Here is a 13062-nt window from a genome sequence, read left to right on the forward strand (position 1 = left end):
AGATTAGAGCAAATTTGTTCTCGTCAAATCCTTTAATCATCGAATGTGAAAGCTGTGATTTACACATGAGGTGTGAGAGCAGCGTTTGGAAATGCAAATTGGAGCATATCCTCCCCGTCACTGAGTATTTCATGTGTGTCTGTTTCGTGCACACGTCCACACACACACGTCCACACACACACACACACACACACGTCCACACACTTCCTAAACAGATGAACAGTTAATCATCGGATCCAAACGAGGACATTTTGCTCTCGTTCACAGAAAACATATTCATAATCGATATTCATCGTTAACAGACAAACTGTGATAGGTTTCATTTGATTCCTCGTCACCGCCGCGCTCCTCTTCCTCATAACTCGCCCTTCACCTTCATCTCTGACAGCTCCAGTCTCATCCCATCAATCCAGCACTGGGAATGTGGATTCATGTGAAATCCATTCACACTGTGTTTCAGCCGAAGCTGGTTTTGGATTATGAAGACGTTTTTTTTAAGGGTTTCCTCTCGTTCTGCACCTCACAGATAAGATTCCTCTACGTCAGATCTACTTTATCAGGACGGGCAATTGTTGATGCAATCACTTAAAGCGCCGGGCAATTCCATTAGAAAAAGACTGGCACCTGGTCCGTCTCTCTTTAGAGATTAGCAGCCCTGCAGCGAGGATTTGGTAACGAGTTGGAGAGGATTTACCAGTGGGAATATAATATGTGTCCCAGAGCCGCTGTGTTTCTCCCTCTAAATCCTCTCAGGGCCGCCCGGCCACTGGTTTGGTGCCCTGCAGGTTTTCCAGCATCCCTTCGTCATCAGGCCCCGGAGGAGGGGAGGTCACATGCTGGAGATTACAGTAACATGAGGGGGGGGGGATTGGTTTTTGCTTTGGCTCGCTCTGAACCAACATGCCGTCAGTCTGAATACTCACTAATCAGGAAATCTATTAGAAACCACAGTGCTTAAAAGTTTAAGTTTTCATAGACGTCAGAAACCGTGGCACTGAATTCAGATTCAGATTCAGAGCACGAGAACCAACAGTGTTAATCAGAATGTCAAGTGATTCCTTGAATTATTGATCATTCATAAATATTGTATTAAGAGTTACACAACGAATGACCCATGATACATCATTTATAAACAGTATTCCTGTGTTTTGATGGTTGCACTGGAGCTAATGCTACATCCATAGCATCATATTTGATATAGACTCATATCCTAACTGTTTGAAGAGTAAAAAAGTACTTCTGAATGTTCCTGAAGTGAGTATTTCAGTGTCTACATATGTTTACTAGCTGTATGTGTGTTTTCCTCTCGGTTTCACCACATTATGAATCTTTGATGGGACCTCTGGTTGCTCTTCAGAAAGTCTGACGTCCCTGCAGGGATCCGTGGAGTCCCCTCTGGCGCCGCGTCCTTCACCCTCTACTTATGGGCGCACGGCTGATTGAACCATCTGTTCCCCGGTCAGCGTGTGCCAGTGAGCTCCTGCTCTCCGAGGCCGTGCACTGAACCCAGATCTGCACACAAATCTGAGGGAACCTGATTTCAAACGATGTTATTCCCTTTGAAGCTCGGCTGCAGAGCGAGATCTTTATTTCTGCTGTTATGACGAGAGGGGATGTTTTATATTCTATTAAAATGCTGCTGGCTGAATCTGGGCCAGACTCTTAGATTAAGTTTATATTTCAAATATAGACATCTAGGTCATAATGGTGGTTACGGGAGTTTGTGAGTTGACTGTTTGCTAAGCTCCAATCTCTTCACAGTTTGATGATGGTGATGGAGGCAGATTTACTATTGCAATTCACAGTAATATCTAAAACTATGAAATTGTGCTGAGTTATACTTATACCTTAATTATTTAATCATAATTATATTATTTATATTGATAGGAGTACCTCAAAACTGCTTCTAAAGCCTTTTTTTATTAATTTTAACAGTCATCTTGTTTGTGAAGCACTTAACTCTCTTTTTCAAAGTGCTATATGAAGTTTATGAATATTATTATTACAAAAACAAATCACTTTTACAGGTTGTCCCCTGACGCCAGTGTAGATAATACACTAGTTTCGCTGAACTTGCATACAACAGACAATCAAGGTCATAATCTGTGCACGATTATTGGTTTAAAAGAATAAAATAAAAATGAAAGCTGCAGCTTGTGTTGAGCTTGCACCAGAGACGGGTTGTTATTCCTGAGACGCAGCTCGAAGTGAGAACATTAACACTGGTTTCTATAGGCAGCATTGACAGAGGGCGTTCTGGAGCCCGGTGGATCCCAGAGGGCTGATAAAAGCCGGCGAGCAGCAGCCGAGGCTTTCAGAAAGCCACTGGGATCCAGCAGGGCCACTATAGAAGTGAGACACTGGGAGGCAGAGCGCTGGGTGATTTGTGTCCTGGGAGGGAAAAGGGAAATCTGGAAGAGGCTCTGCCATCTGCAGCCGCTCCTCTTCAATCTCAATTCATCCGTCCTCCTCTTTTTGTGTTTTTCAATCAAAGCATCCGGGCGTCCCCTCCCTCACCTCCCTCACCTCCCTCACCTCCCTCACCCCTCCGCCCTTGGAGGTGTCCTGCCTCGGCCACTGACCTCGCCTCTGACCGGCAGCATATGGTTTCCCCCGGGCTGCCCTCTGTGTCCAGCGCTGTGAACAGATTATAAATGACATTTAAATAATAATTTTCCAATAGCATCAGTAGACAGCGAGAGAGAGAGAGAGAGAGAGAGTGTGAGAGAGAGAGAGAGAGAGAGAGCAGACAGACACATTGCGCCTCAACAAGTAAGCTGCTTTGACGGCAAAGCCATTTTTGAGTCTTAGTTTTATGGCAGACATCTGCTACACGATAAATGAAACTGAATGGATCAGTTCAAAATGAGAAATGCTGCATTTGTGTCATTGAGTTGTTTTCCTGCATTTTGCTTCTGTGCATTTTACTGACCTGTGTGATGTCAGATTATTCATGTGCAGCCACGTGAATATACACATAGAATATCTTTAGATGTTTTTAAAAAGTCAATCTCATATTTATAGGAAGCTATGCTTTATACATCAGCCCATACAACCACAACTTATCACTTTCACTTTTGATTTTGTGTTGGTTTTAAACAAAACATGTTAATCTTCAAAGTTCCTTCCAAGTGGACGTCTTCTTCAGCACGGCTCCGGCTGCCTGCGAGCCAGAAGGCCATATGCAGCACAGGGCTATTGTGTCGTTGTGTGTTTTCTGTGTGTGACATGAATTTACAGCCAGGAGAGTAGATCATGTGTAATGTGAGGAGGAACAAAGAAAAGGGGGGGGGGGCAGCTTTGGTTAAGTGTGTGAACACTGCAGATGCATTTGCAATGTGCAAACAGACACAACACATGCAAAGGAAGAGAACATCAATTTGATAACACAACTGCTGCAAATATAGAAAACACTGCAAATACAACACAACTTAGTGCTCACAACATGACCGTGAGTGTTTGGTCTTGTTGTGAGTATTAGATTGTGTTGTATTTGGTTGTGTTGAGTATTTGGTTGTATTCTCAGTATTTGGTTGTATTGTGAGGATTTCACTGTATTGTGAGTCCTTTGTTATATTGTGGGATGTGGTTGATTTGTGAGTCTTTGCTTGTGCTGGGGCGTGTTGTGTTGTGAGTATGTGCAGTGCCGTTTTTCTATTTGCCGCCCATGTGTTGTCGGTCTGTGTGTTTCTGTTTCTGTTTCTCCGACCCACCGCAGAACAGAGAGCAAGAGGATGTTTCGACTTCAGCTCAACACTTTATTTAAATAATCAACACGGTAAAACATCATCGTCATGAAAAATGAAACAATGAAATAATGAAACAGTCACATTTTGTTTTTCAAGTTTTTCCCATCAACAGTATTTTTGTTATTTCTGGAGCTACACACACATCAGTGGCTTTACAAAAGTCGCCCGAGGTGATGTGCTGCTTCGTCTGGGTGACTGGGGGGGGGGGGGGGGGGGGAGACACGGACACTGGACAGTCACAGAGAGCTTTTGGTAGCAACATTAATATTTGTGTACATGAGAATCTTTCCCGAGGAGGGGGGGGGGGGGGGGGGGGGGACAAGGGCCGAGCCGGAGCTGCCTGCGATGAACGCCGCGTTTACAATGGCCGCCTTTGTGTCACCAGCTGGGGCATCGATGAAACAAGCTATTGATGACATCTAACTTGATCATATCTGCACATATACTGTACTCTAAGTGAGGGGGGGGGGGGGCATTTTATTTTATCTACCAAATCCAATTTTTAAATACCGGAGTCATGATTCTCTAATCACGTTCACATGAATTTCACATGCTCGGCTATTTCAGGGGCCGGCTGAGGAAATGAGTTTCTTCTGTGTCTACAGATTCTAAACATGGACACTTCACCACCACCACCATGATGATGATGATGAGAGTTACACCAATACATGTTTCCAATGAGCGACCAGAGCCGGTTTGAAGTCACCGAATAAATTTGAAATGTCACAGATAAAAAAATCAAACATAAACAGAAGTAAAAAAAAACAAAAAACAACAAATAAACAAACAATAAAGAAACATGTCTAAACTAGCTGGCTGGCATTCATGCTACTGCCCAGCGAGAGTGTTTCCTCTTCTTTTTGTTCTTTTTCTCACTCGTAACAGCTCGTCTTCTTTCACTCGTTCTTTTTCACCCACGTATTTACATCGTCCGTCTCGACAGCAGCATCAGACTGAACCAACAGAGCCAAGCAGCATCAGACTGAACCAACAGAGCACAACTCACAGAGCTGTGGCCTCGTCGAGCGTGAGTCTGGGGATTTATTCACGTTTCTCTCACTGTCAAACCAAATCCTGTGAGAACAGCTTTAACTCGTCCAATAGCAAGTACCGCTCTGTTTGGGTTGTGAACAAGATTTTGCTAAAACTACTGGAGGTATGACCATGAGAGTTAGTGGGAGGAGGCAGTATGGGTGAGGGAAGTACTCATTGAATTTTGATGTACATACGATTCAGGGTGCGGATACAGGATCCCTTTGATTTATGTGTATTAATCCACAGCTGAAAACAGATTGACCTTTTCCTCCTGTTTGAGAGATCTTTGCTACACAGCTTTTTTTACTAAAGTACTATATAGTTAAGTGTAGTATATTAAATACATTTTAATTTAGCAACACAGGGGCTTAGGGGTGAATACACAGATAAGGCAGAGGAGTCTCAGAGTATTGAAACAGTTGAATGCATGGGACTTGTTGACAGTAAGAAAAATATAGAATAACACCACATTCATGCTTTAAAATCTCGATCACATTATTCACACAAACCAGAAAAAAGTCTCAGGCCCGTCTGAAAAGTTCTGCAGAGACCAAGGTCCCCGTCCACAGAGGTAAGTCCAGTTTGCACTAAATGTAAATCATCCACAGAGATGTCACAGGCATCATGTGTCTGTTTGCCCTCAGCACTCAGGGACGATGCCGAGGGGTTTGATTGGATGAACAGAATTAGCGCTCCAGCTGAGATGCGAGCTAATTGGGGCTTTGGAGACGCCGGGCTCCGTGACACGATTGGAGGAGAAGCGGCTCGGCGATCCGGCTCGGTGGCGGCGTGGACAGACGGGACAGGGGACGGGGGACGGGGGGGGGGGAGTCGCCTCTTTTTGCTGGAGACCAAATGATGACGAATTGTGTTAATGCTCAATTGGACTTAATTAAACGTGGCTCCTCGGTGTCTGTGCTGCTGCCAATGAGAGCGAGAGTTGTTTCTCATGAGAGGAAATCTGCGGCAGATTGTTCCTGATAGCTGCACCACCTGAGCGTGCTGTTCTGAAACTTGTGATTTAATAATGGTGCAGGGCCCTAGGAGACAGAGGGATGGAAGCAGATGTTGCCCTTAACTTTGACCCACATTCACACACATCACACACACACACACACACGCACACACAACCAGCCCGTTCGCCAACAAACAGCCCCATTCTGCCCTTCCTCGTCCTGACAATGGCTGGCGGGTGTGGGGTGTCAAATCGAATGAAACGGCCGGCGCACAACAACAGCTGAGAGTGTGTGGACATGGGGTTGCCGGGGTGGGGGGGAGGAGGAGGAGGCTGGAGGGGGGTGAGTCAAGAGACAAGTGTCCTTGTTAAAGCCCGGGCCAGGACAGAGAGGGAGAGAGGCAATGACCACGAGAACCGGCCCAAGATGGCTGCCAGTCAGGGCTCCAGACGCAGCGGCGTTTGGTGGATCACTGCTCGCCGCTCTCCGGTCGCCTGGTGGAGACCCTGAGGCTCAGCTCCAATCAGCCTGCAGGACCTGGAACTGGCAGCAGGGCGGAGCCACCTCCGGGAAGTGTGACACCAAACCTCATCGGATTCTGAACCGTTTACTTTCCTCATGTTTTCATCCTGCGCTCCCTCTCTCCATTTGATTGGGTGGGAGGATTAGGACGGGATTACCCAAGGAGGCTACATGCACCAGATTTGTGTATTTGTGTGCACATTGTGTGTAAAGGTCACATCTTGTGGGATTCTTGTTGAACGGTCGACCTTGAGGCTGAGTTCAGACGGCAGCATCGCAGCAGAGTGTGCGAGAGCAAGGAGGGAGGCGGAGCTCGGGAACCTCCAGATGCCTGAACACAATAAGATTAAAGCTTTGTCTCAGGCTACTGTGGGCGTCACATGGTGCTGGATGTCAAACACAATCCTAAAACTCTGGCTCCCTATGCAGGGGTTATGAAATCTGAATGGAGCCCAAGATAGATTTGGTCTCATGATAACAGAAGTTGAATTTAGGAAGAAAAACACATTTCTGACAAAGTTTAATGTATAATCTGTTAAAAATCAATTGAAACCAAATCAGTTGTAAGACATAAGCAACTTGTCGCCAGTAGATACTTTTCGAGAGAGATCAGGATCTGACATCAAGAACAGGATGCATGTAATCTAAAATGCACTGTTTATTTTCCTTTTATCTACAAAGGGCCACTGGGATGCATCATGAGCATAATTGTGCTTTTCTGCAGCTTTTGTCTCCTTCCTGCAGCTGGAATTGAAGGTTGAACTGTACACTTTGCTGATCTGGGATCTTTTGCAGCAGGAAGCGATTTTTCTAGATCTCTAGGGACATAAAATCCATCTGGAAACATATCTAGTACGATTCTGCTTTTTACAAAATTTCCGGAAATTCGCTTATTCTTCAGTGCAATACTACCGATGAACCACAGGCTCATCTGTGACCCTCCTCTGACACGCACGCATATGAACACATGGGAAAACACAGATTAAAACTACCCAAGCACAAAGGCCAATGGTTCATTCGAGGGAGTAATTTAGCCAGAGACCTGAGTTATGGGATGAAACAAGTCCCTGTATCCGAAAGCCTCTTGACGTCACACGAGGACACGCATGTGACTGATGGGAAAGTGGGACAAGTTCAGAGGCAACAACAACAAACCCCGTCAACCACAACGCCGCTCATCTGTCACTCCTGCCTGGATCGCTCGTGCAAGCGCTTTCCCAGCCTCCACCTCCAAGCCTGAGCCGCACACACACACACAGACACACAACGACACACACACACAACGTTGACTTTGTGCAGAAGAACAAAATGCACAAGACAGAGGTATTTAAATGTGTGTTTGTGCACATGTGTGTTGTGTTAACGGTCCAGCCCCAGTGCATGGTGAAGCTCTGCAGGGCGGGTGGGTGGACAAGGGGAGGGCAGAGGTTGAGAGAAGGGAGGGGCTGCACTAATCTGCTAATCTCATTAAAACCACGGCCAAGGGTGCCCTGTCAACAAGACGCAGGGAACAAAGGACGGGGTAAACAGCTGATGACCCCGGCTGCCGTCCACCACACAATGCCCAACACACACACCCAGGGCTGTGCACACAAAAAAACACGTCAGGCATTCTGCGTCCACCAGGAAACTGTCTCCAGATCAGATAAGACATAAACACAGTGAGGTCCACAGACAGCAACTGTCCCCCACAGGCCACACGACCCTCAGGAGGCTCCAGGAAACAGAGCCTGGTCCTTTTAGCGCTCCTGATGACACAGCGCACAGCAGGACCAGTGGGACACAACATGGACCTCTCAGCTGCTCCCATCAGTCTGAGTCACTCTTCACCGCCGGCCCTCGGGGCTTAAACCAGCAGGGGATGTCAAGACGTGTCCTTGTATCGTCCAGGAAACAAACCTGTGCCCCTTGTGCATTATTCTGTCACTGAGGAGAATGTTATTTGAATCCATGTTGTCGTGAGAATAACCAGAGAGAAAACCTTGGTGCTGCCGTCCTGCCTCATGCTGAGTGATGACATTCAGACTCAGGTAACAGAGGAGGCTGTGCAGATCCACAGGGGCAGCTGGGACGACTGGGAGCAGCCACATGGGGTCGAGGGGGGGGACAGGTGGAGCAAATGGTGCAAATGGTTGTTTTTATGTAAACTCGAGTGGATTTTCCAGTGGGGGGGGGGGGGGGGGGGAGACACACAACTGTGTTTATGAGCCAATTATCAGAGATAATCTTCAGAGGAAACGTTTCAATTCTCAGTTTCAATCTGGGGAGGCAACAGATACGGATGAATGAATAAATAAAGTCGAGGCAGGCCTTCTCTGTTTCTGCAGAACATCAGCAGAAAACGTGACACAAATGTGTGTGTCTGTGTGCAAGTGGTTGTGTGCATGAAATACAAAAAGGCATGCGGTCAGCAAGGATGTGCTCGGAGTCCTCCCCTCACCGATCCAGCAGCCGATTGTAATCCTGAGGCCCACAGCCGCCTTCCCTCTTCAGTTCGGCAAATACTTGTGTGAAAAAGTGCGGGTCTGCGTTAATGCGCAGCATCTTGGCGCTGGTGGCGTCAATGATGGCGAGGCAGCGGTCCCAGAAGGCCTCCTTACCCGCCTCCACCAGGAAGGGCTTGAGCGGGTACGAGATCTCGTTGCCCATGTAGGAGTAGGACAGGTAGAGGCAGGTGAGCAGGATGGCCTGCAGCTCGTGCTCCGACGCCACCAGGTCGCCGTCCACCACGTCTCGGCAAAGCATGTAGACGAAGACCACGTTGGCCGGCGTGACGAAGGCCTGGTCCTGCCAGCCCTGCAGCAGCAGCGAGCGGTCCACAGCCCGCAGCCACAGCACCGGGTCGGCCGGGGACAGATGCTTCAGGCGGTAGCAGCGACAGCACAGGAACTCCCCCAGGCAGCGCAGGAGCTCGCTGGTGGAGGCCTGGACGATGACACGCTTCGGAGACGACGTCACCGTGTTCACCGGGACCTTTTTCACAGAGGAGAGCAGCTGGGATTTGCTGTAGGCGTATCCGTGCCCCTGACCCAGCCCCATCCCGTAGCCGAGGCCCGGGCCCAGACCCGCTGGGCCCTCGTAGCTGCTCAGGTTGGCACACGACAACGACTTCTTCACATTCTCGCGGTTGAGGTGCAGCAAAGGGTCATTCTGGTAGATGTTGATGCTGTTGTTGTTGTTGAGCGGCTCCCCGAGGGCCGCCGGGCAGCCGGGGCCCTTCTTGGAGTTGCCCTTCTTCTTGGTGGAGGCCACCAGTCGCTTCCACGTGAGCGCCGGGAGGAAGATGGACTGGCCCCGCCTCAGCCCGCGGTCCTTCTGGCTGTTGAGCGAGCGGCTGCTGATGCTCGGGTAGTGGCTGAGCGAGCTCGGACGGCTGTCATAGTAGCCTGACTTGCGAGAGCCGGGCGACAATGACAGAACAGTGCCCATGTTGAGTCAGAGCAAGGGGGGGGGGGGGGGTCTATTCTCTTCTATGTCTCGACTTCCAGAAGACGTGAAGTCTCAGCAGTGGAACAGCGTGAAGAGGCGCGAGGTGCAGACATGTCAGGGTGAGAGGAGATGAAGCCTGTGCACGGTTTGAATCTCTGAGGCAGAGACATCACCTGCAACACACAGAGGAACACATCAGCTCAACACACAGAGGAACACATCAGCTCAACACACAGAGGAACACATCAGCTCAACACACAGAGGAACACATCAGCTCAACACACAGAGGAACACATCAGCTCAACACACAGAGGAACACATCAGCTCAACACACAGAGGAACACATCAGCTCAACACACAGAGGTACACATCAGCTCAACACACAGAGGAACACATCAGCTCAACACACAGAGGAAAACATCAGCTCAACACACAGAGGAACACATCAGCTCAACACACAGAGGAACACATCAGCTCTACACACAGAGGAACACATCAGCTCAACACACAGAGGAACACATCAGCTCAACACACAGAGGAACACATCAGCTCAACACACAGAGGAACACATCAGCTCAACACACAGAGGAACACATCAGCTCAACACACAGAGGAACACATCAGCTCAACACACAGAGGAACACATCAGCTCAACACACAGAGGAAAACATCAGCTCAACACACAGAGGAACACATCAGCTCAACACACAGAGGAACACATCAGCTCAACACACAGAGGAAAACATCACCTGCAACACACAGAGGAACACATCAGCTCAACACACAGAGGAACACATCAGCTCAACACACAGAGGAACACATCACCTGCAACACACAGAGGAACACATCAGCTCAACACACAGAGGAACACATCACCTGCAACACACAGAGGAACACATCAGCTCAACACACAGAGGAACACATCACCTGCAACACACAGAGGAACACATCAGCTCAACACACAGAGGAACACATCAGCTCAACACACAGAGGAACACATCAGCTCAACACACAGAGGAACACATCAGCTCAACACACAGAGGAACACATCAGCTCAACACACGTAGAGCAAAGCAAAACTCAATCCTGTTTAAATGCATTTGACAATCCTCACTCTATCTGGATGTTATGCCTGGATTTTAAACTATTAAAAATAACACTAATGTTGCATGAGCCAACATTGTGAATTCGTTTTATTCTTTATATTTCAAACATTAATCTTAGTAAAGAAAGATAAAAAAAAAAAAATGTTGCATTAATTCTTAATATCCTATTAACTCACCTGTGAGTTCAAGATGTTCTCGTAGGAGCCGAATATTGTCCCCCGCAGTCCTCGATGGATCAAAGCTACAAAGGAGCGCAGCCTCAGCGGATCAGAAGCAGGGACACAGGGTCGCGATGTGTCCTCAGAGCCGGAGACAGAGACTCGCTCCTGCTCAGAGACAACCAGCCTGGAGCGGCGCGTCGGTCCTCGCCAGGCGCAGTGCAGGTGTCATCCTCCGCCGCACCTCAGAGCCAGGCGCGAGTGATGATGAAGATGAGGAAGAGGGACTTCACGCGTCTTCTCATCTGCGGCTCCATGGCTGAGGGACAAACTTCTCACACAGTCCGAGACCTTTCCACGCACTCCATGTCCTCGCGGATTCCGTGCGTAAGGTCTCCTCTCTCCCGCTCCGGGACCGTTACACTGGGGCTCCGTGTGCCGAGAGCTCCGGTCTCCCACTGACCGGGGATCTGTGCCGACGGGCGGACCTCTGAGAGATCACACGCGTTCAATGCCCAACAGCCAATGAGAGGGCAGAGCGCCTCCTCACAAACACACACAGACACTCACACACATACACACGCACACAGCGCCCCCCACCAACACAGACTCCTCCTTACACAAACACACACACAGACACACACACAATAAATACATAATTAAACAAATAGGGATAAATATATACTAATCATATAAGTTTTGAATTAAAAATAACTAATTAAAATATAAAATTATAATATTAAATCAAAATATAAAACTTTTTGTATTATTATTAATATTGCTGTTGTTGTTATGGTTTTATCATCATAATTATTGTTATCATCAATATTATTGTATTATTGTTATTCTTATTATTATTGCTGTTCTTGTTGCTATCATTATTATTTAATTTTTTGATTATTTTTGTTCTTGTTGTTATCATCATCATCTTCATCATCATCATCATCATCTACATCATCTTCATCATCATCATTTGTATTATTAGTAGCAATAGTCGTATTCTTTTTATAAACCAGTTGAAGCAGTCTGGTTTTGAAGTTTGATTCATTCTTCTTAGATTCTTTATGATCCATCTTCCTTCACGTTTACATCTGATTTTTCCAGTTGTTGTTGTTCCGACTGATTCTTTCTTTCAAGGTTTTACAGTTTCAGTGTCTGAGTTGATTTTCAAACCTTAAACTGTTAAAGTCTCTGTTGTCTGACATGATAGATAGATAGATAGATTACTTTATTCATCCCCGAAGGGAACTTAAGTCGTCATAGCAGCCGGTACATTTAAATAAAATAAAATACAATACAATACAATACAATACAATACAATAAAATAAAATAAAATAAAATATAAAATATTGTGGTAGAAACAATAAAAACAGAAACACAAGATAAATGGGTAGATAAGGTGCAGTGGCAGATGATGGTAAGTACTGATGATATGATGGTAATGTTATTGTTACAGTATATATATAAAAAATAGTACAGTATATATAATATATATTTATATATGAAAGTAATTATACCAATATAATAATAGCAGTATATAGTAATAATAGCAGCCACAGTATATATAATAATAATAATAGTAAAATATAATAATAATAACAACAACATGTACACATGTATAAATATGTGTATATAGACTTATCTATACAAAGAATATATAAAGAGTATGATGTAATATATGATATATAGTACGGGTATAAATATAAGTATTTGGCGATACAATAGATAATATGATATACTATTAGAGTGTAAGAATATGTAGACTGAGTGTGCAAAAGACAATACTATTGTATAAAGTGATGAACATGAAGTTCTACAGTCTGACATAATAATAATAATAATAATAATAATAATAATAATATTATTATATCACACTTCTCAGCCTCCCTGGTAAAGTCTACTCCAAGGTGCTGGAAAGGAGGGTTCGGCCGATCGTCGAACCTCAGATTGAAGAGGAACAATGCGGTTTTCGCCCCGGACGTGGAACTACGGACCAGCTGTTCACTCTCGCAAGGATCCTGGAGGGGGCCTGGGAGTATGCCCATCCGGTCCACTTGTGTTTTGTGGATCTGGAGAAGGCGTATGACCGGGTCCCCCGGGAGAAACT

The 13062-nt window shown here is 46.3% G+C and overlaps 1 protein-coding gene across 1 annotated transcript; it reads right to left on the reverse strand.

Annotated features, from left to right (window-relative positions):
• Nucleotides 1-8450: 8450 nt before the first annotated feature.
• Nucleotides 8451-11383, reverse strand: si:dkeyp-92c9.2 (uncharacterized protein LOC571482 homolog). The gene is made up of 2 exons (XM_062409133.1): nt 10974-11383; nt 8451-9864 (listed from the first exon to the last, which is right to left on the reverse strand). Exon 2 carries the CDS (start codon nt 9689-9691, stop codon nt 8699-8701), a length of 993 nt encoding a protein of 330 aa, XP_062265117.1. The 5' UTR covers nt 9692-9864; nt 10974-11383; the 3' UTR covers nt 8451-8698.
• Nucleotides 11384-13062: the final 1679 nt, after the last annotated feature.

The sequence above is a fragment of the Platichthys flesus genome, chromosome 17 (assembly GCF_949316205.1).
Source record: "Platichthys flesus chromosome 17, fPlaFle2.1, whole genome shotgun sequence".
Classification (NCBI taxonomy): Eukaryota; Metazoa; Chordata; class Actinopteri; order Pleuronectiformes; family Pleuronectidae; genus Platichthys; species Platichthys flesus.